This window comes from Aristolochia californica, unplaced genomic scaffold (genome assembly GCF_029961685.1).
Source record: "Aristolochia californica isolate CCGP_79_NKW_82.1479 unplaced genomic scaffold, dmAriCali1.0.hap1 SCAF_8, whole genome shotgun sequence".
Classification (NCBI taxonomy): Eukaryota; Viridiplantae; Streptophyta; class Magnoliopsida; order Piperales; family Aristolochiaceae; genus Aristolochia; species Aristolochia californica.
Genome location: NW_027182279.1, coordinates 7,574,533 through 7,598,606, shown reverse-complemented (window position 1 = coordinate 7,598,606; position 24,074 = coordinate 7,574,533). Strand labels below are relative to the sequence as shown.

The 24,074-nt window shown below is 35.9% G+C and overlaps 1 protein-coding gene across 1 annotated transcript; it reads left to right on the top strand.

The window, feature by feature from the left end:
• The first annotated feature begins 12,612 nt into the window (after positions 1–12,612).
• On the top strand, positions 12,613–21,284 carry LOC137938247 (uncharacterized). Its single transcript, XM_068783239.1, has 4 exons — positions 12,613–12,928; positions 14,289–14,404; positions 20,173–20,301; positions 20,562–21,284. Exons 1-4 carry the CDS (start codon positions 12,613–12,615, stop codon positions 21,282–21,284), a joined length of 1,284 nt encoding a protein of 427 aa, XP_068639340.1.
• The last annotated feature ends 2,790 nt before the right edge of the window (positions 21,285–24,074 follow it).

The following is a 24,074-nucleotide window of genomic DNA, read 5'->3' as shown; positions in this document are numbered from 1 at the left end:
GGTGGCAGGTCATTCGGGCTCCCAAACTTGTTTGCCCGAGTTCTTTTGGGTTACCACTACCATTTTGATTGATTTGGGTTCCCAAGTTTATTTGATGTGTTTTTCATTCTTTACTTATCAAATGTGGGCATCGTGACCCATTTAATTGCAATAGTGGCATCTAATATGAGGAATGGGAGAGAACTTCTTCTTTTTCTTTGTTTTGTTCTTCCCAACTTTCCTCTTGGGTATGGATTTGAGAGATAGAAGTTTGACTTGTTGTTCTAACTCGAAGCTCTTATTCTCAAATACAAGTCTATCACATGATAGCTTCTCAATCAATCCACTTTGTCTTGAGGCATTTTCTATCAAGAATGAGACTTATATGGAAAATTGTATATCAAAAGAAATATCTATAAGTCTATTTTCTTACCTTTACAACTAATTCTCAATCTGAGTTTTTTAAATGGAGATATTGATCTTGGAATAGTCAATGGTTATGCAAGCAAAAGAAGAAAGAATACTTAGTTCGGCCAGATTACAAAGACCAAAATCTATCAGATTATTTATTTTAAAAGAAGTATATTTTATGAAGAAAAGTTATAATTGGATGAAAAGTATTTAAGTCTTATTTCAGATGGAGAAAATTTTATGTCAATCGGATCTATATTTAAGGATATATTCACATTGGATGAATCAAAGGTCATGCTAATATCCTGTTGCATTGAAAAATCCAAATTTAAGCCGATTTTTGTGTGTCACTTTTTGAGTTGCTGCTCTATCTAGGTGATCTTTTGGAATATATTTATTGCTCTGTCTCTACTGGCTCATGCATCATAGGGAGGAAGGAGATGTTGATTAAGCCTTTGTCTACTGGAACCAAGTCATCGGTTCTCTGCTTCATTTGGTAAGTTGATGTCTCCGTCACTGGCATATTTTTTTTCTGAAGCATATCTGCTCGATTGGAACTTCGTTGGAAGATTGTGGCTAGCTTGATCCAGCCTATTCATTCCCTTTTCAATCCTGAAAGTTACTGTTGTTCCCATAATTTCCGCTTGCCATCGCAGTACTGACTCTACTCAGATTAAACCTGGTTCGTCGTATTCCCAGCATCGTGAGATTGTCTCTCCATTGTTGTTGCTAATTGCTTGTTGAGTATCTCTATCGAGGTTCTATTTCTGTCAAGATTACGTTTTGTTGGGTTCGAATAATATTTTTGTTTGCTAATTGGTTCCCATTGCTAGAGAAGATGACTCTACTAAGTTTGTTTTCTGTTTTGGCTCGTTGGATTATTTCCTCCTCTGTGAAGTCTATTTTTACTGATTTATTTGATCTTATCGGTTGTTGACATCTTCTAAAAATACTTGCCTAGGCGGATGGCCACAACGATGGCTCTCTGCAATCATTAGCACTGTGAGTAAGAAGACGCACTGGTGCTAATATTAATTTTTCCTAAGTTAGGAAACATTTAGTTTGGTTCTGTTGAGCCTCACGCTGAACCTTGCCGAGAGAACCACAAATGGAATACTTCTTCTACCTTCTAGATAAGGGATTATCCTATCTCTTGGTCTCTGAGCCTTTTGGTGTCGTGGGGAAGAAGAAGGCACTATTGATGAATTAAAGTTTCCCTAAGTTAGGAAATTGGTTTTAATTGAGCGTTGAGCAAAACCCGGACCAGACATTATTGGGTCAACCTAGCAAACTGGTAACCCGAGAGTCATTTGTTCCACTTGGGTTAACTTAGCAAGCAGAGTTGATTCAGTCCAACTCGGATCGAGTCAACTCAGATCTGGGTCAAACTAACTTGGCTTACTTGTTTTCTACCTCAGTTATACGTGTCTGGGTCTGGAGTTCTATACCTATTTTTCTTGCGACTTGGCTATATTGGTCTGATATCTTACTCTATTCGACTCGGTTCTCTATCTTCGACTGAATTATTATCTAGGATTATTACTCAATTCCAACATACTATTTGGTGCAACTTCCTTATTTACTAATGGACTCGTTGTGGACTATTTCATGTGTCCTTATTACCCTTAAGGACTTCTATTATTTACTGGTTATCCACTGCTATACAACTGCACATTTGGTACATGTTATTTGGGCATTGGCATATTTCCGCTACTACTAGTGTGTCTCTTTGATTGAGACATTATTGAAGAAGAACTCCTCAGTTGCTTGCTTTGGGTTCATTATTTGCTGCCTATTGTCAGCATTGGTTCGTTTGATGCGGAATTTGAAGCACATGGTAGCCTCAACATCTTATCTTTGTATTTACCCATTACCCATTGGTTATTTGGTAGTCTTTCTATTACCATCCTTTATTTGAATTTCACATACCCTTTTGGGGCAACCTCCTGTATGTATGTATATATATGGGTGTTTTAAGTCCATTGAGACTTTTTATATGTATCCAAGATCTTTTATGACCTTCTTGTGAATGACAAGCATTACCCACTTATTACACATGTCTACCTTTTGAGAGTCGGTGCCCGGGTTGGGACACCGTGATGGAGTAGCTTATTACTACATCTATGTTATTTGGTTCAAGCCGGGATCACTGTCATTACCTCCCAGCTTGAAGGGGGAGAAGTAGAAGAAGAAGTATAAGAAATAAGTATTTTATTCCATATGTTGTGGTAATTTTTATGTGACCAAAATATTCAAGAAAGGGGGAGCAAAAAAGATGAAGTTTTTGCATCTATGAAGAATTGTATTTGTCAAGATTTTTTTTTCAGCAAAGAAAATTGAAGACAAATAATCCTTTCTATTGCAGGTTGAAGTTATAAACGACCTTGAGGGGGAGTGTTGAAGAGCAAATACAGAAGAGTTTTACATGACAATCACAATAAGAAGTCTTACAGAACCAAAATTATTATGGAAGAAGATCTCACAGAAGAGTTTCAGTTTAAAGGTATTTTAGTTGTGTTAGTCTTCTATTTATGTTGGGTTATTTTATTATGCTAGGACTTATCTTTAAGTGTTAGCGTTTGGGTGTAATTGGGACAAGGGTAGTTTAATTGTAATTGGACTATACTACTTTCCTCTATATAAATAGGGGTTCATGTACTTTGATTACATAAAATCAATGAATTATTTCTATTTTCCATAAATTCAACATCAAGCTTTACAAGGTTTTTCCCCTTGCAAAATTCTGGTTTGGTAGTCCTCTCACTGGATTTTTCTTTGGTAATTTGCTCAATGAATCTATTCCAATATGTCCTAACCTCTTGTGCCATAACCAAGACTTATCTATGTTACCACCCAAATATATTGCATTGGTAGAGGGTAAATCAATTGTGTTCAGAATGTAGAGAATTTTTTTCTATGTCCCTCTAGCAAAATTTCATCATTTTCATCCTTTACTATGCATTTGTCTTTTTCCAATCAAAACTAAATAACCCTTATCACAAAATTGACTAAAGCTTGGTAAATCATGCATCAACCCCTTCTATGTAATAGACATTTGATACAAAAGAATTGGCGTACCTCTATTTCTAATTCCTTGGATGGTACCTTTACTATTGTCTCCAAAAAGTGACATGACCTCCACCTTTTGGTATAAGCTCTACAATTTTTTCTTATCACCAGTCATGTACCGTAAACACCCACTATGTAAAATCTATACATTTTTTGGTACTTTGTGTAGGCCCTGGTGGTGTTAAGTTGTGGAGCCTAATTAACGCCCTACGCCCGGTCCACGATATATTAATTGTTATTTCATTAAGGGTAGTTTAAAAATTTCACTCTTGTAATGCGATTACCCTAATTTTCTCTTTATAATTGAGGGGCACCACTATTAGGGTTTTATCATCCTATACCGTAGAGCATCTCAAGTTGCAACCTGAGAGGTTAGAGAGAAACACCTGTAAGTGTGCAATTTCTCTTGTAAAATATTTCTTCTTCATAGAAAATTACTGCAACGGCGAAAGATAGGACGTACTCTCACCTTGAGGCAAACCTGTATAAATCTTGTTGAGATTTTTCGTGCATGTTTTTTCCCTTTTGCTGCATTTATTATTATTTCTCTCATTAATTTGGAATTAGGGCGTTTAATCCCTAACAGGTGGCTTCTCAAGAGGGGGCGAATTAAAAAATTTTAGTTTTAAAACTTAAGGTGTGTAAGAAATAAAGATTGCAAAAATTTATTTTGTATTGGAAAGAAGACTCAAAAATATTTCCGTCATTATATAATATGAAATGTGAAAAGCTCAGTATAGAGGTGAAAAAGTAAATCAAACAACGGGTATAGGGACTAAAAATAGATAAAAAAAAATAGATACGAACCTAAACTGCTAGAGATAATAGATCAGAAAAGGATCACATTATCTATGTGAGTCAAATCACAAAACATTCTCTAATACCATGTTGAATTTATGGAAAAGAGAAATACTTCATTGACTTTATGTAATTAGAGTACATGAACCCCTATTTATAATTGAGGAATGTAGTAGAGTCCAATTACAATTAAACTACCCATGTCCTAATTACACCCAAGCTCTAACATTAAAGATAAGTCCTAGCAGAATTAAATAACCCAACATAAATAGAAGACTAACACAACTAAAATACCTTTAATCTGAAACTCTTATGTGAGACCTTCTTCCATAATAATTTTGGCTCTATAAGACTTCTTATTGTGAGAGTCATATAAGACTCTTCCATATTTGCTCTTCAACACTTGCCTACTTGGAAAGAAACACAAAACTTCTGTTTAATCCAAAAACATAGTCTCTACCACTCGACCTCTTAAAAAAACCCACATGGATTTAGTTTGACCCACCCATCTTCAACTATAAAATAAATCATCTCATCCTAGTGGTTGTAGATGACTATTCTAGGTTCAAATGGGTAGATTTCCTAGTAAACAAGGATGATACATTTCTGGCCTTTGCTAAATTATGTGAAAAATTGCAAAAGAAACAAGGTTGTAGCATTGTCAAAACTAGGTGAAACATGGAGGAGAATTTGAGAATTTTAACTTTGAGAACTATTATACTAAAATGGAGTAGATCATACCTTCTCAGCTCCTAGAACTCCTCAACAAAATGATGTTTTTTTAGAGGAAGAATAGAATGCTAATTGAAATGGAAAAAGCTATATTACATGCATATGACTTGTCTCATAAATTATCGGTGGAAGCTAAAAATACAATTTTTCATCATAAATAGTGCAAGTATTAGGCCCCTTCTTAACAAAACTCCTTATGAGTTGTTTACGAGCACCCTTCCTAATATTATCTATGTTAGAAATCTTTAGATATACATAATAAGAGAACCAAAGGAGAAAGTAGAGAAATTTGACTCTAGGATATCAAGGCTTATAGAATGTATAAAAAGACATCTATGAGAGTCATGGAGTCGGTACATGTTGAATTTTATGAGTCAAATCTATCGAGTACAACACCAACTCCAATTTTGTATGAAGAAGAAGAAGAAGAAGACCCTCTTGATCCATTAATAGGCTCCCTAAAAGACATGAATAACCAGGAGGAACCTCCTATCTAGCCAAAGAACTATAGGTTCATGGCTTACCCCCAAATAAAAATTGTAACTAGAAGGACAACTCATGAAGATATGGCAAATAGTGTCTTCGTTTATCAGATAGAGCCCAAATGCTTTGCCAAAGCTGAAAAGGATGACTTTGGATAATGGTATTGCAAGAGGATTTATATCAATTTTAAAGAAACTAAGTTTGGAATCTAGTACCTAGATTCAAATATCAACAAGTCATAGGAACTAAATGGAATTTTAGGAACAAAGAAAATGAAGAAAACATGATTTTGAGAAATAAAACTAAGTTAGTGGCCAAGGGATGTAACCAAGAAGAAGGAATAGACTTTTCAGTAAACATATGCACCCATGGTCGTGGTAGAGGTAATTAGGAATCTATTAACCTATGTTTGTCACAAGAAATTTAAATTGAACCAAATGGATGTGAAAAATATATTTTTAAAGGGATATATTTAAGAACAAATATATGTAGAAAAACCCAAAAGATTTGAATATATGAGCAAACCAACCTTGAATGCAAATTACATAAAGCCTTATATGGGTTGAAATAAGGTCCCAACGTGTGGTATTAAAGACCTAGTGAATCCTTGCAAAAAATGGATATAAACTAGCTAGTGTGGATAAGACCTTATTCACCAAAAGTCATGATAAAAACTTGATTATTGTCCTTGATGATATCATTTTTGGCTCTATCAAAACCTCACTATGCTAATAATTCACTAAAATAATGAATAATGAATTTGAAATGAGTCTAATGGGTAACACATTCTTCTTTGGACTTCAAGTTATCAAAATGAAAATGGAACATTCATAAATTAGTTCAAGTATACAAAATGATTGGAAAAGAGATTTAACATTGAAAATTTTAAGTCAATTATCACACCCATGAGTTCGTCCCTCAAATTGGATGCTGACAACTTGAGTAGACCCTTAGATTATAAATTGTATAGAAGGATGATAACTTTCAACTAGTAGACCAGATATTATGTTTTTGGTATGCCTATTAGCTTGATTTGAATCTAACCCTAGAGAATCCCACTTACAAGCGGTGAAAGGATTTTTCAGTATCTACTTGGAACACCAAAGTTGGGACTTTGGTACTCCAACTCCTCTTCCATTGATCTAGTAGGATACTCTAACGTGATTTCAAAATTGATTGGAAGAGTATGAGTGGTAGCTGCCAATTACTTGGAAATGTGGTAGTTTCTTAGTTTTCCATGAATCAACATTTCAGTTGCCTTATCTACCACTGAAGCTGCTGAAAGTTGTTATACAGAACTTCTATGGTTGAAACAACAACTAGAGGATAAAAACCCTAAAGCTACCACTCTTGGTCCAAACATATTGAAACTAGACATCATTTCATACGAGAGCTGGTTCAAACCAAAGTGATTAAAGTGGAATTTTTCCTTATAGAAAACAAACTAGAAAACATTTCCCAAAGTCATTAAGATTTGATTGATTGTCTAAGCTAAGAGGTGTAACTAGGCATGGGCAACTCATATATGTCTATGTAGCTTGAAAACCATGGAAATAAGAATCATATCCAATAAAATTCATGTTAGAAGAGAAAATTGAAAAGATGAAATCATTTCAAATACTCACTATATGGCATGATCAATCAATGTTGAAGGCATGATCAGTCAACTTAAATAGTTTAATCAATCAACAAAATTCGTTTGATTGATCAACCAAGACATAAATACTTTTATAGGGTTTGCACCTCATTTTTCAATATTTCAAAACCTCATCTTAGTTGCCAAAGCTCCCCAAACAACTATCCTTCTCTCCTCCATTTGATTCAAACCATTTTTCATAAGATTTCAATTGGATTTGTCCTTGCCTCCACTCTAAAACCATAATAAACACCCTTTTTGGCCTTAGACCAAACTCTTCGGGCATCCCATTTCTGTTTAGAGTCTCCATCCACCAAATCGACCATGGTAAGCACAAAGAGGACTCCGAAGAAGCCTCCACCACCTAGAGAAGATGAATACTTTGTAGATATGCCAATGGTTCGGAATTAAACACCTTAATGCACTAACGAGAGCAATAATAATAAATGTATAAGAAGGGAAAAAATACCACAAAAAATCACAACAAGATTTATACAGGTTCACCTCAAGGTGAGAGTACTTCTTGTCTTCCACCGTTACGGTAATCCACTATGAAGATGAAATACTTTACAAGAGAAAGCAATTACTTACAGGTGTTTCTCTCTAACCTCTCGAGCTGCAACTCAAGATGCTCCTTAGATTAAGATGATCAAACCCTAATAGTGGCGCCCATCATTTATAAAGAGAAAATTAGGGGAACAGCGATACAAGATTAAAATTCCCAAACTGCCCTTAATGAAACAACAATCAATATATCATAGATCAGACAGGGGCTCCGCCTCTGCACCCCCGGGAGGGGGGCTTCCCGTCCCCCTTCCAACCCCCACGGTGACCTGATCGCGTAGGTCGATCTGCGACCAACTCCACGTCGGGCGTTAATTAGACTCCAAACTTTACACCACAATGGTGTGACCATTTTTTATCTAAAAACCAATTGAGTCAATATGTCAAGATGTTCTCCACACGTAGCATGGTTAAGCCTTCTCGACTGGACCTCGGTTTTTGTGGATGGGGAAGTACCAAGATTTAGAGAAGCATTCGAACCCTACCTGTCCTCATTAGAAGAAAACAATGCCATCCATCCCACATTGGACAAGATTTCATGAACAAACCTTGAATTCAAATAACTTGAAGACGGTGAATTGAAGGTCACCATGTATGTGTAGAAGACTCCCATCTCCCTCACCACCAGAAAGTTGAATGCCCTATTGGGCACCCCATGTGACAACCTAAAATAATATATCAAGGAAAGCTGGTCGAATGACCTCTACGAGGAGCACCCCGAGTCCAACACTGATGCTATCAGTCTTGTATTTGACAAGACTATGGGAAGCTCATTTGAGATCAAGATCAAAGATCTTCCCATGGAACTGAGGCTGTTCGTGAGATTGTCATGCACATTCTCAACCCAAGGAATGGCACCTTCTCACATTTGACTAACATCTTTTGGCTATGAGCTCTCATTCACCACGTGGAGCTCGACTTTGTCTATTTTAGGGTGCTTTAGATGGTCAACATGGACAACAACATTCGAGTGGATGGTCTTCCTTTTGGGAAGATTATTACTACTATTCTCCAACTCCATAGAGTTTCTCTAGAAGATGAAGAGCATGTCAACCTGGCTAAGAAGACCATTGGAGAGATCAAGGTCAACAAATTTGGCTTTACAAAGACTAGAAGCCGATGGGTCTCTAAGAAATCGAACCGGAAGAATGTGAACATAGAGGATGCCTCAAGAGATGAGCCTTGTTCCAATTGGACTTGGGAGATCAATTCAAGTTTTTCAAGAGAAATCAGACAAATGACTCCTCAAGCTCTGACCAAGTCACTGACTAGAGGATGATGTGGCCAACCTCAAAGAAATGCTACTAAGCCTCAAGGAAGGCCTACTCCTCCACCATCAGCTTAGCTTCCCACCATAATTGACCTCGGATTGGCCTCATTTTTTATCTATCCTCCATTTACATTTTACAATCAATTTACATTTTATATTCACTTGTAAACATTTTTTATATGATATGAAAATCCTTGAGCCAATCCTTGTGCGCAAATACTTTTTCTTCTACTTTTAATTATTTTTTATATATGAAAAAAAGGAAGAGAAAAGATAGAACTAAAAAAAAATCCAAAACTTAGATGCACAAATCCAAGAGAAACAAAACTTTAGAAATTCTCAAAATTTAAATGATATACTTGATAAATTTAGTTTCTATAGGTGGATTTTCTCATCACAAAAAAGAGGGGAGATTTTTTACCTAGGTTGACCCTCATCCGTACCAAAATTTAACCTAACGTACTAATGATTATAAAGTAAGCATGTCAGATTCAATTCCTTCAAGAGAAAAGATTCATTGTACTTGCAAAAGAATCGACCAATTTATCAAAAAATTTCAAGCCACAAGAAATGTCAAGTCATCTTGAAGAAGCATCTACAAGAAGATAGAAGACATGAAGACTAGAGTCAAGTCAATTAGATTGATCTCAAGAACTCTAGCTATGTATGAGGACAATCAACCAAATCTCAAGGTACAAAAGAGTTTTAGAGCTTTAGGGCATAAATATGTTTCAAAATAAGGAATAATTGTATTCGATAGTTTTCATCATGGTTAGAAGCCATTTTAGAAAATTGGCAATTGGCATGATCGATCATCCAAAATACAAGTGGCCAAGCAATATAAAGCGTGAACAATCATCCAGACAAGCATGATCAATCATACGAAATCCTATGGGATAAGGTTATAAATCATGATCGATCGTACCCTACACAGTATGATCAATAATCCAGAATTATGCATAGCCATCACTTTAAAGCATGATCGATCAATCCAATAGGCTTGATCGATCAATTAATTTTTAAAAAAAAATTAAAAACACGTTGATCAATGCTATGATCGATCAACAAGCTTAGGGAACCAAAAAATATATATTGTTTACACATGGTTAATCAATATACCTTTCCAGCGATCGATCAAAAAATCTGTCAGCTTTATAGTGATAGGTAGATAACGGCTAGTTTCATTGGGAATCTTATAAATGGGCCACCAGACGTCTTTTACAACATTAACTGAGCATTTATTTGAAATCCCATGCATTCAAAGAATCTTTTACTTGAAATTTCCATACAAACCCATTTTTTGAGAGAAAAGAGCTTTACTCTTGCATTTTCTTCATTCTCTCTCAAAGTCATTTAGTATGCTCTTTCTCAAGATACAACATCTATTCTCTTGTGCTCAAAGGATTGATGAATTGGATCTTGCCAAGAGAAGACCGTTTCTCCCAGTCAAAAGTTGTAAGGTTTTCCTTTTCTTTTATACATCTTATTGATTTATTGTAGAGGTGTTTTTGCTCCTAAATTCACAAAGGAAAGGCCCACTAGAGCTATAACCTATGTATAATCTTTGTGGGAAAAAATTTCATAATGTAATTGTGTATTACACTTGGCTTAAAGAGAGTTTGAATCTCTTTGGACTTATAAATTTTCAACTAATAGATCTTATTAGTGGAATTTTTCTGAGCAAGAGTTCTTAGGTGGTGATTACCAATAGGGGAACATCAAGAATAAAAATTATTTGTGTTTGTTCTGGTGCATGCTTGTCTATTATTTTAATTATTTTATTTTTTCAATTAAGTATCAAATTTAAAATTTAATCTCCCAATTCACTCCCCTCTTGAGAAACCATTTGGGCCAATATCCTCTTGCCACATATTTAGTAACAATAAAAGAAAAGCCAAAGTTAAAAATTGACTTTTACCTATGGAAGCTTGAACCAATGGTTCAGCTCTTACTAGTTGAGATACAACACTCTCGAATATATTATCTTTACTATCCAGAATTTGAGCATGTATACCCTCAAATTCCAAACCCAAACAATGCACAAATCTTTTAACTTTACTATCTTCTCTCTGTCTCTCAAGTATTGCATCATTCATAACCAAAGGATGATAATTTAAAATCTCCTCCTACTCTCCTTTTAATCTACCCTTATAATACATCACACTTTTGTCTCCTCTTTGTATTATGTAGTAGAGAGCATATAGATCATATACTTTTGATATGTTCTATTCGTGTGACATCCTCTTCCTTAAACTTTGTAGTATATCAAATGTTGTCTAACAATAAATCACTTGGTCAATAATAGTTTGTTCCATACTATTTATAAACCATGACGTTACTTGATAATTCTTTGTTTCCAAAGTTGTAGAAGGATTTGTTGGAGTGACAACTGTCAAATAATGTTTTTTCTTCCCATCCCCAACATAAATCTCCACAGCACAGAAGCACATAAGGAAATTCTTGCCATTGAGTTCAATAGTGGTAATAGGGAAAAGTTGCCCATCTTTGTCATGATTCTTATCACCAACTATAACTAGGGATACAATATCACTTGATCCAAATAGCTGAATTTCACTTAAGAATATGTCATGGTCAATGGATATAATAGAGGTCAAAGTGTGCATGCAGAAAAAGATGACTCATATAAGGAAACTATCTTTGTTTCTTCACGAGGATTAGAGATTTACCTAGGTATGCATTGTTGAGGATGTCATGCCTACATCACAAGTGTAACAGAAATTCCATTGAGGATTTTATGCCTACATCAAAGGCAAAAGATTATGCCTTGATCTAAGGCATAATTGACAACAAATCACTATATAAATTGTAGGAAATCACTCTGTAAATTTCCATTGCAATCTATACAAAATTGTATAAATTAAATATGAATACTCACCATAAATTAAGTGGTGATTAAAGATTGAATCAATCTTTACGTGGTATCTGGATTCCTTGTCAACCCCTTCATTTTCCCTTCCAATGGCCACTGAATCATTTCATCATCTTCTCCCCTTTCATACCCTAATCCACATAATTACCATTAAACTCTCCTCCACAACCTATCTTCTATGGAAAAGCCAACTTCTTCCCCTTCTTCAAAGCCAAAATCTCTTCAACTATGTGGACGGAACCCTAACACCACCACCTCAATTTACCGCCACTAATTCTCACATCCCTATTGCTGAATACTTGGCATGGACAGCTATCGATCAAAGCCATCTCAGCCTCCTCCCTTCCTCCCTCACCGAGGAGGTGATGGCTGAAGTTGTTGACCTCTCCACTACTCGAGAAATCTATCTCAAGGATGACCTCTAGCAGCTGAAGTGTGGCACCCAATCCATTGCCACCTACACCTGCATCTTCAAGGGTCCATGTGATGAACTTCATGCAATCCATAGACCTATTGATAACACCGATAAACTCTACTAGTTTCTCCATGGACTCGGAGTTGATTTCTCCACATTTTCCACCACACAAATGGTGTGCACGCCTCTCCCCTATTTCTCTAACCTCGTCTCCAAAGCTGAGAGCTTTTAGCTCTTCTAGAAATCTCTTGAGACCTCTATTCCTCATGTTGCCGCTTTCACTGCCGCACCCAGTGGTTTTGATCGGTCAACCCAACACGACTCTGGTCAAACCAATGTCTAAACCAATAGTTCCGGTCGTCATTATGACAATCAAGGCTGGACCCATTCTGATCAAGGGTGTTGCCCTCCTCGCTGCTAAATATGTCTTCTTGATGGTCATTTTGCTGATCACTACAACCAACATTATGCCCGCAGTGAGTCCAGTGAGTCTCGCGCCCATCTTGTTGAGGCTTTCACTGGATCGTGCTCTCTCATTGGATATGTACCCTCTGATCTTGGACACTAGGGCTTCGGCCCATATGTCCAATGAATCATCCATCCTGGATCAGTCCACTCCGTACATGTGTGAGGAATTTTTTATTATGGGGAATGGTGCCCCCTTACCTATTTCACACTCTGGTATTCTCTCTTCTACCCTAGATATTCAGTTGTTAGATATTTTAGTTGTTCGTCATCTCACCAAAATTTTCTCTCCATTAGTAAATTAACGTCTTATTTTCCTTTATTTGTTACATTTACTAAAAATCTTTTCACTGTTCAAAATCTTCTCATGGGAAGGGTAGTGGTGTCTGGTAAGAGAGATGGAGGCTTATATATGCTAAAGTGTGGCAACTTTACCCTTATTTCTGTCCTTAAGAATAAATCTTTTTATGCTTCCTATGATTTATGGCATGGTCACCTTGGACATATACATACTTTCCATGATTTATGGCATGCTTGCTTTGGACATGTACATCATTATGTTATTTCTTCCTTAAATAAATAAGGACATCTTTATCTTACATCCTTATTGCCCTCTCCATCATTATGTAGTACATGTCAACTTGCGCAAAATCATCGTTTTCCATATTCACGTCATGAACATAGGTCGTCTAATGTGTTAGATCTTATTCATTATGACATATGGGGCCCTACACCCATCAAATCCAATTTAGGATTTGCCTATTATGTTCTCTTCATTGATGATTTTACACAGTTCCCCTAGTTTATCCTTTGAAATTCAAATCCAACTTTTATGATGTTTTCATCCAATTTCAAAATTTTGTGGAAAATCAATACTTTGCCCAAATTAAAATTTTCAAAGTGATGGTGGGGATGAATTTACTTGCATTTGTTTCAAAACTCATTTTTCGTACCTCTGGCACTCTCCATCAACTTTCTTGCCCATATACTCCTGCCCAAAATGACCGTACTAGACGCAAACATCATCATGTGACTGAGACTGATCTAGCACTTCTTTTTTCATTCCCATCTCTCTCCTCATTTGAAGGTTGATGCCTTCATCAATGTAGTTTACATCATCAATCATTTGCCACATCACTTCTTGGAGGTAAATCATCATTTGAACTTTTATATGGTTCCTTTCCGAACTATGAAAACTTTCATCCCTTTGGTAGTTGTGATTACCCTTACGTGAGTATATGCCAAATAAAATTTTACCTCATAGTATTCCATGCATTTTTTTGGGTTATAGTCCCTCTTATAAAGGGTTTCGTTGCCTTGATCCCATCACATCTTTGCTCTACATCACCCACCATGCTCAATTTGATGAACACACTTTTCCATTCATCAAAATCTCTCAGGCTCAACCCCTTTCCTCTCTCCATTTTTCCAACTTTTTGGAACCTAGTCTTCTCCAAACAGAACCCTCCTTCTTTTGAACACCATTCTTTGCTCATTACTCAATCCAGATTTAACCCATATACTATTTTTACTGATCCTGAAGATGAGTCCTTGTAGGCCACTGATTCTTTTGTAGGTCCCTCCTTGCCGCACCCGACTTCCAATCCAAAACCTATTGAGACACAGGTCACTCCTCCTGCTACTACTTCTACATTTCGGTTAGGTTCTCACCCTATGCTTACACGAGCTAAAGTTGGTATTTCCAAAACTCGTCATCCGGCCAACCTCGGTATCGTGGCATCCTTTGAATTCATCTCTACTCTTCTTGTCTCTACTACGCCTAAAGGATTCAAATCCGCTGCTTGTTAGGAATTAGATGCCCTAATTCTAAACTAACGAGAGAAATAATAATAAACTGGTTCGCCTCAAGTTAAGACTACATTCTGTCTTCCGCTGCGACAATAATCCACTATATAGATGAAATAGTTTACAAGAGAAATTGCACTCTTATAGGTGTTTCTCTCTAACCTCTAGGGTTGCAACTCGACATGCTCCTCAGATTAAGATCATAAAACCCTAATAGCGACGCCCCCCAATTTAAAAAGATCTACGACCTACTCAGTGTCAGTTATTAATTAGGCTTCACAACATAACACTACTAAGAATTTAGCTAGGCTTGCTATCATGGATGAAGAAATTCAAGCTCCGCAAAATAATCGCACTTGGATTTTAGTCACTTGACCTACAAACATCAACATTATGGGGTCCAAATGGGTGTTTCATGCCAAATATCTACCTAATGGATCCATTGAGAGTCTCAAAGCACACTTTGTTGCCAAGAGCTACACTTAGGTACCTAGTTTTAACGACATTGACACCTTTAGTCCTTTTGTAAAGGCTACCATTGTCTTAATTGTGCTTTCTATTGTTGTGACCAACAAATGGCATCTTCAACAACTTGACGTCAAGATTAAATTCCTCAATGAAAATGTTTATGTGCAACAACCTTCTTGGTACATTGATCCTCATTTCCCTCATCATGTTTGTCAGTTGCAAAAAGCTCTCTATGGTCTCAAGCATGCTCCTTGTGCCTAGTTCCAACACTTTAGCTCCTTTCTCACTCAGCTTGGTTTCTCCTGCAACCATACTAACACTTCTCTATTTGTCTTTGATAAGCACTCTGATATTATCTATCTGCTCCTTATGTTGATGACATCATTGTTACTAGCAACAACTCAACTCTTCTTAAAAGCTTCACTCGTAAGATCAATTCTGAGTTTGCCACTAAGGATTTGGGTCTTCTCAGTTACTTTCTCGACCTTGAGGCTTCGCCAACTGTTGATAGACTATTTAGTAGTCAACTCAAATATGCACGGGATATTCTTATTAGAGCTCAGTTACTTGATAATTATTGAATTTATAGAAAAGAGAAATACTTCATTGACCTATTATAATCAAAGTGCATGAACCTCTATTTATAATAGAGGAAGGTAGTAGAGTCCAATTACAATTAAACTACCTTTGTCCCAATTACACCCAAACTCTAACACTTAAAGATAAGTCCTAACATAATTAAATGACCCAATATAAATAGAAGACTAACATGACTAAAATACCTTTAAACTAAAACTGTTCTATGAGACATCCTTCCATAATAATTATGGCTCTATAAGACTTCTTCTTGTGTAAGACTTCTTATTGTGTAAGACTCATAATACCACCTCACATGATCATGGTGGGTCCCACTTGCTCGTGTGATCATGGTGGATCCATATCTTATGGGTTGGGGCCCATCGTTCAACACTCTCCCTCAAGCTGGGGGTGAGAGAACATCATGAACTCCCAACTTGTTGCAAATGATGTATAGGATCTTCTTGTATAAAATGAAAGTCCTCCATATCTTCCAACATTCCCCCTCATGCTGGTGCTCTCTTCCATGAGACCCAGCTGGCATAAGATAAGTGAGAGTAAAATCATTCCAAGCCGTATGACATCATTTCATACTCCAGTAATAACCCATGCTGGATGTAGGGCACACTCTTATTATTCTCAGGTAGTGTCACTCCTATCTCTCACAAGTAATGGGTCTATACGCAATACTTAGAAGTGTAATAAAACTCCTCCATCATTGTGTCCCTCCACAAGACAATGACTCTCAAGTGGTAAGAGTTATAAATGCCAATTAAGGGGGGTAACATATATGTTGTAATAAGCTCCTCCATCATGGTGTCCCAACCCGAGCATCGACTCTCACAGGTAGAAATGGGTGATAAATGTTTGTCATTCACAAGACGGCGATAAAAGACATGATATGTGATAAATGCATGTCATTCACAAGATGGCAATAAAGGATGTGATAAGTGGGTAATGTCTATCATTCACAAGACGACGATAAAAGACCCACGCGTATATATATATATATAAAGTCTCAATGGACTTAAATTTTAAACCGAAGCAACACTCAAAAGGTTGGCCCAAAGATGTATGTGAAAGTCAAATAAAGGATGGTAGGAGTAAGGCTGCCAAATAACCAATGCGTAATGGGTAAAGAGGAAGATAAGATGTTGAGGTTACCACTTCTTTAATAATAATGTCTCATCCAAAGACACACAATAGCAACAGCTGAAATATGCCTGGGCCCATATAACACAAACCAAAATAATGAAAATCCTTGTAAAAAGACCCTTGAAATAATCTGTTGCGAGTTTGTACCAAATAATAAGTTGTGAATACTTCAAAATAATAATCTAACCAGAAAAATAGGATCAAGTCAAGCCAAGTCAGGTATCACCAATAATTACCACAATTATTATTGCAAGTCAGGATTCTTGGTCTTGAATTTTCTTACTCTTTCTTGTACTTTTTCTTCTACTTCTCCCCCTTAAGTTGGAAGGTAATGGTATTGATCCCAGGTAGTGATCCCAACTTGAACCTACATAGATGTAGCAAATTTTTAATTGTATAGCATTAGATAACCGGTAAATGATGAAAGCCCTTAAGAGTAATAAGGACACATTGAACAATTCGGCTTAAATTCGTATTTTCCAATGCAACAGGATACCAACATGACCTTTGATTCTTTCAATGCGAATATATCCTTAAATATAGATCAGATTGACATAAAATTTTCTCCTTATAAATTAGACTTAAAAATAAATTTCATCCAAGTATAACTTCTCTTCATAAAATATACTTTTATTCAGATATATTATCTGGTAGATTTTGGTCTCTGTAATTTGGTAGAACTAAGTACTATTTCTCCATTGACTCTCCAAAATCAATATCTCCTTATAAAATACTCAGATATAGAATTGGTTGAATATGTAAGAAACTAGACTTACAAATCTTTTTTTTATATATAATTCTTCATATAAAGTCTCATTCTTGATAGCATAAATTAACTCAGAAGTTGAAACTTTCTGCTGCTGCTCGAACCTCTTTTGAAATCTGACCTTTGTTGCTTCCAATATCAATTTCTCTTTGTAGATGATTCTGATTGCAAAAAAGAAATCTTTTTCCTTGAAAAATAGACTCGAATATATTTCCGTCAATATATAATATGTAATATTAAAGTCTCGATATAGGGGTTAAAAAGCAAAGAAAACAACGGGTATAGGGACTAAAAAGAGAGAGAGAAAAAAAAGATAAATACGAACCTAAACTACTATAGATAATATATCAGAAAATTATCACGTTACCTCTGTGAGTTGACCAAGTCAACTCATAGAACCTGCTCTGATACCATGTTGCATTTATGGAAAAGAGAAATACTTTATTGACCTATTATAATTAGAGTACATGAACCTCTATATATAATAGAGGAAAGTAGTAGAGTCCAATTACAATTAAACTACTTTTGTCCCAATTACACCCAAACTCTAACACTTAAAGATAAGTCCAAGCATAATTAAATAACCCAATATAAATAGAAGACTAACATGACTAAAACACCTTTAAACTAAAACTCTTCTGTGAGACCTCCTTCCATAATAATTGTGGCTCTGTAAGACTTCTTCTTGTGTAAGACTTCTTATTGTGTAAGACTCATAATGCCACCTCACGTGATCATGGTGGGTCCCACCAGCTCGTGCGATCATGGTAGATCCATATCTTATGGGTTTGGGCCCATCTTCCATCACACTTGAATATGTGGGCCCTCCTTGGTCATGTGGGCTTGGGCCCATCTTCCAACAACAACAAACTTGTCCATACGTCTATGGTCATTTCCTAGCATCTATCTGCTAATGGTCATCTATTTTTTTATTCCAGTCTTTATAGGTCTCTCGTTAGCGCACTCCAATACTTGACCATCATACACCCTGACATTGCCGATGCAGTCAACTCTATTAGCCAATTCTTGCATGCTCCTACTGACGATCATTTTCTTGCTATTAAGTGTATTCTTCACTATGTCAAATGCACCATTCACTTTGGCCTCACTTTTTACCCATCTACTACTCCTAGTGCCCTAGTTGCTTACTCTAATGCTGATTGGGCAGGTTGTCCTGACACTCGTCATTCTACCCCTTGCTAGTCCATTTATCTTGCCGACAAGTTGATTTCTTGGAGCGCTAAAAAGTAACCTATTATATCATGTTCCAACTTTGAATCTGAGTATCATACTGTTACACATGCTACAGCCAAACTTCTTTGGTTATGCATCCCCTTTGTGATCTTCATATTACTATTCCACAATGATCTCTCCTCTTATGGAACAACAAAAGTGCAATCTTTTTTAGCTTCAATCTAGTTTCTCACAAGCACCAAGCATGTTGAATTAGATTATTATTTCCTTCACGAACTTGTACAAACTTCACACATAGTATGTGCCATCTCACCTACAGGTTGCTGACATCTTCACCAAAAGTATTATGCACCCTCTTTTTTGAATTTTTTCACTCCAAGTTTCACATATGTTCCAATCCAACACTCAGCTTGCCTTAATCACAGGCGTAACAAAAGACTTGTTGAGGATTCTATGCCTGCATCAGAGGCAAAAGATTATGCCTTAATCTAAGGCATAATTGACAGCAAATTACTCTATAAATTGATAGGAAATCACTTTGTAAATTGTCAGAAATTACTCTATAAATTTCCATTATGATTTATACAAAACTATATAAATTAAATATGAATACTCACCATAAATTAAATGGTGATTAAAGATTTACATGCATTAGATAATCAAACTTCGTCTAGCAATTGCCACTCAAACAACATTCTTCCACAATCTTGCAACATATCGAATAATGAAAAACAACTGAGCAATGGAGTCTATTGAATGATGTTTGGGTGGAACTCAGAAACACCTAGAATTGAAAACGATGGCCAAAAAATTCTGTCTTTCACGGGAAAGACCAGAATTTGGTAGTAAAAATCCTAGCTTGAGTTAAAAAACACCTTATATCCCACTATCTCGCTCTGATACCCTGAGAAATGAAATGAACTTGACAAGGACTTCTTAGTTTTTTAAGAGTTATTGATTAAAGAATGATATTATTGTGCCAAAATGAAAGAAAGAGAAGAAGGAATTTGTGTAGAAGCTGAAAAGAATACAGCTCAGCCTTCTCCTACACGTTTTTGTTATTATGATTAGGTTTCTCTTTCACAAATAACATGTATTTAGACTCACACTTTCTCACATAAGCAATCAAAAACAATATTGCCAAATGTCAGAAATTTTAAAAGAGAACAGAGAGAAAAAATGGAATTGAAAAAGCGGTTGGATCTGTGCCACTTGGAGAAGGCACGATTTCCCTAGTTATGAAAACAGAAGAAATTTATGATGAGTGAAGAGAATCAATGACTTCAGTGCCATGAAAATAAAATAAACTTGGTTCGGTGTTGACTCTTGTATAATACTAGCATCGCTTACCCAAGCAGTACCTAACTTGTGTCCTCTTGCTTCACTGCAGACTTTTTGTTGCAATTTAGATGAAGAAGAGTGAGAAGAGGAAGAGAAGTAATGGGAAATTCAGGGCTCTTGTTTTGCTTTCTTTGCTTGGCTCCACTCCTATCAGAAGTCGGTGCCTGGAAAGCCAGCTGCAAGAACCCTTACTATGGAAAGTGCTACGGGATCCCTCACAACTGTCCCCCTGGTTGCTCCAGGCTCTGTGAAGTCGACTGTAGGATCTGTAAACCTTACTGTCGTAAGCTACTCTTCCCGCTTTGATCATTTTTCTTATACTGCTTCATGCTTCAGTGTTTGAGAACTTCTTTTGCTCCTTATCATGGCGAACAGGAGTCTGTTTTTGTGTTAGAATTTTTGATTTATTCTTTTAAAGAAGAAAAAAATCTAACTGGGTGAAACACGTTTTTGTGTAAGAATCGATGATCTATTATTTTTAGAGATGAAAAAATCTAATTGGGTTTGAACACAGCTTGTGACAAACCAGGGGCTGTATGTCAGGACCCGCGTTTCATTGGTGGGGATGGAGTCTTGTTCTATTTCCATGGAAAGAAGGATAAGGACTTCTGCCTTGTATCAGATTCTAACATTCATGTGAATGGTCACTTCATTGGCAAGAGAAGCAAGAAAAGGAGAGATTTCACATGGGTCCAGTCCATCGGCGTTTTGTTTGGCTCTCACCAACTCTACTTGGGAGCACGAGAAGTGGGAAAATGGAACGAATCCAGTGACAATATGCTCATTCAGTTGAATGGAAATTATATTTCCATTGCAACCAGAGCGGGTGAAACATGGAGGTCTCCGGAAGTTGGTCTGAGTATTCGACGAATTTCAGATTGTAACGAGGTGGTATTAGAAGCAGAGAAATTTCTCAAGATAGCAGCGAAAGTGGTGCCTGTAACTGAAGAGGAATCAAGACTGCATGGTTACGATGTAGACGATGATAACTGCTTCGCTCATTTGGAGCTCAACTTCAAGTTCAACTCATTGAGTCCAAGAGTGAATGGAGTGCTGGGGCAAACATATTCGCCAAGTTACCGCAGCCGAGTCAAGATGGCAGCAGCAATGCCAATCATGGGTGGTCGTAAGAAGTTTGCTAGTTCTCATCTCTTTGCTACTGATTGTGCAGTCTCCAGTTTTGGCTCAAAAGCAAAGGAAGGTAACGGTTGTAAGCCCTTGAGCATCGCCTGTAATCGGGGCATTAGTGATGGAAAGGGTCTTTAGTGCAATAGATGAATCCAAATTGTGATACACTCAAGTAAATGTCTGAGACATGAACTTGCCTACGACCCTGCTTCTTTCTTCAGTATTTCTGTCAGGAAACATATCGTATAAACAAGCTCTACTTCCCTTATTTGCTGCATAGTAAAGGGTTTAATCAATTGCAACACGAGAAATGATCTTCTTTTATATAATTCCTTGGATCTGAAGGATTCAACTCAAATAATCTCTCTGCTGGTACTTCCTTAATTTGAAATCGATATGAACCCTACAAGCACTAAGGGGGGTTAGTGCCCCAAGTGGATTCTTGAAGATCAAGTTCATGTCCAACATGAAGATCATGTCATGTCATGTACATGAAGATCATCTTCGCATTTAGTGTTAGTGTTGACGCCTTCATGTACAGGAAAACAGTTTCCAGTGAATAGTGCCCACTAATTAGAAAAACATAAAAAATAAGAGAATCTCTAAACCTGTACAGTACACTTATAATTACAATATAATCCTCGAACCCCAAATTAGGTAAAACCATCATTATTACTACACGAGTAACTTATTTAATGTATAATTAAAATATATTAATATATTTATTAATTGAATTAGATATGTTATTGTGCATTAATATAGTAATTACGTGAGGCAATGAAATACACACATGAATAATTATAATATAGCCTAAAAATGAATGTTTTAAGAGGAAAAATTGATTTAATCATAACTTTAATACACTATATATTTGTACGTAATATTACCTCTATTAAATCACTAATATAATACAATAAATAAATAAATATATAATGAGTAAATAAAGAATTATTTTATTAAAAATGTAATATGCGTAGTAATAATTGATAATATATTTCTAAAAAATTAAAATTAATCAATTGATCAAATACATATTGTAACTATATTTTATTTATCAGACTTAAATATCTATTTTAATATAGTAATAAAATTTAATAAATATAATATATAAATAAATATACAACTTTATTCTAATGTAATAGAGTTTTATTGTAATAACCAGTTTGTGATTAGCATTAAAATCATCAAATTACAAGTTTAGTACATAAGAACAACACATGTTCAAATACAATAAAAGATACAATCATCAGTTATCATTCCACATGCAAGTCGCTATGTCATCTCGAAATTGTGCGGCTCTTGTGGATTCTAATGCACGCTGCCTCCGAAAGCTTGTTACTTGGGTATCCTCTTCCACAAGACCATCGCTATCATCGCTATCTGTATCGTCTGTTGCACGTAATTGAACCCCATCACCTCCTCCACCAAACTCATCATCCGAATCATCATCTTCCAAATCAAATATATCATTGTAATCCTCTGTACGTATATAATTGTGTAATATGCAACAAGCAATGACAATTTTTGTCTGCACCTTAAAAGAAAATGGAGAAGTGTCTTTCAATATTTGAAATCAAGCTTTTAAAGCACCAAAAGTTCTCTCAATAGTATTCCGCAAAGACGAGTGTCTTCGATTGAATAATTCTTTTTCATTCTTAGGAATATTATCTCCAAATTCTTGCAAATGATATCGAGTTCCTCGATATGGAGCCAAAAATCCTCGTAGATTTGCATAACCAGCATCGACTAGATAATATTTACCTACAATACCAAATATTTTCTACATTAAATAATTAAAGATAAAATAGATAAAATATTACTGCATAAAATATATTATTTTCCTTCAAGTACAAATAGTCTATTTCGGCGAGTCAATGCGTCCTTCAGTACACGAGAATCAGCTGTTGATCCCTCCCATCCAGCTAGTACATAAGTGAATTGCATGTTGAATGTACATGCTGCCATCACATTTTGTGAGAGATAACCCTTTCTGTTCCAGAACCTTGGTTGTTCTTCAAGCGGGATGTTTGCTTTGATATGCATTCCATCAATAGCCCCAATACAATCCTAATTATATAAGCGGGGCCATTAGTATTGACTAAATTTGTATAGTAATCTAAATAGAGGGCAAGTGATGTTACCTTGAAGTATGGATAAAACATTGAATTGTTTAAAATCCTCGAGTGTGTGCGTTCTGAAGGCTGTTTGATATAATCAGAGTGAAGTTTGAGGATAGCATCCAACACCTTGTTGAAATATTTACTTATGGACCAGTTCGATCTATCAAACATTTCTGCTGTGACACGATAGGCTTGTACAGTTAGGAGGAAATAGGCAAGTTGTTCTTCCACTGAGATGGTATTTGTCGCTGATAAAAACCCTCTGGTATTAAGTATTGTTGCCAATTTGTGAAATACAATTTGATTCATCCTGTAAACTTTTTGAAATTTAATAGGAGATTTGTCTAAGGCCTTTTGCAAATACAACGGACCATTCATCCCATAAGAACGTGGTACACCTTTGTTGCTAGGGCATAGATAGTATTTTACTATGACGACAATAATACATGCCAATCCAATCATAATTACATCCATATCTTCTTCTGTCATAATATTCATGAGAATCTGCAAATTTAAACTTCTAAATAGTCATAAACAAAAATAATAGCTAATCTTTAATCATAACCTATTCATCCAAACTCAATAATCATATTCACATCAATACTCATCCACCATATTATCCACATAATATATTAAGACAACAAACATATAAAATAGAAACCTTAACCATACTGGTAAGTCTAGCAACGTTATAATTCAAACATCATCTTTAATACATAACAATCTTCTCAAAAAAGATATTGTACTTAAAACGCATTACAATTACTTGTTTGCACAATAATTAAGCCACTGAACCCGCTCCGCCACT

Excerpts from the sequence above, each read along its gene's own strand:
- LOC137938247 (XM_068783239.1), top strand. The coding sequence starts at position 12,613 with ATGACAATCAAGGCTGGACCCATTCTGATCAAGGGTGTTGCCCTCCTC. Across the intron at positions 12,929-14,288 it reads CTTACCTATTTCACACTCTG|GTCCCTCCTTGCCGCACCCG; the intron begins GTATTCTCTCTT and ends ATTCTTTTGTAG. Across the intron at positions 20,302-20,561 it reads GATCTGTAAACCTTACTGTC|GACCCGCGTTTCATTGGTGG; the intron begins GTAAGCTACTCT and ends GCTGTATGTCAG.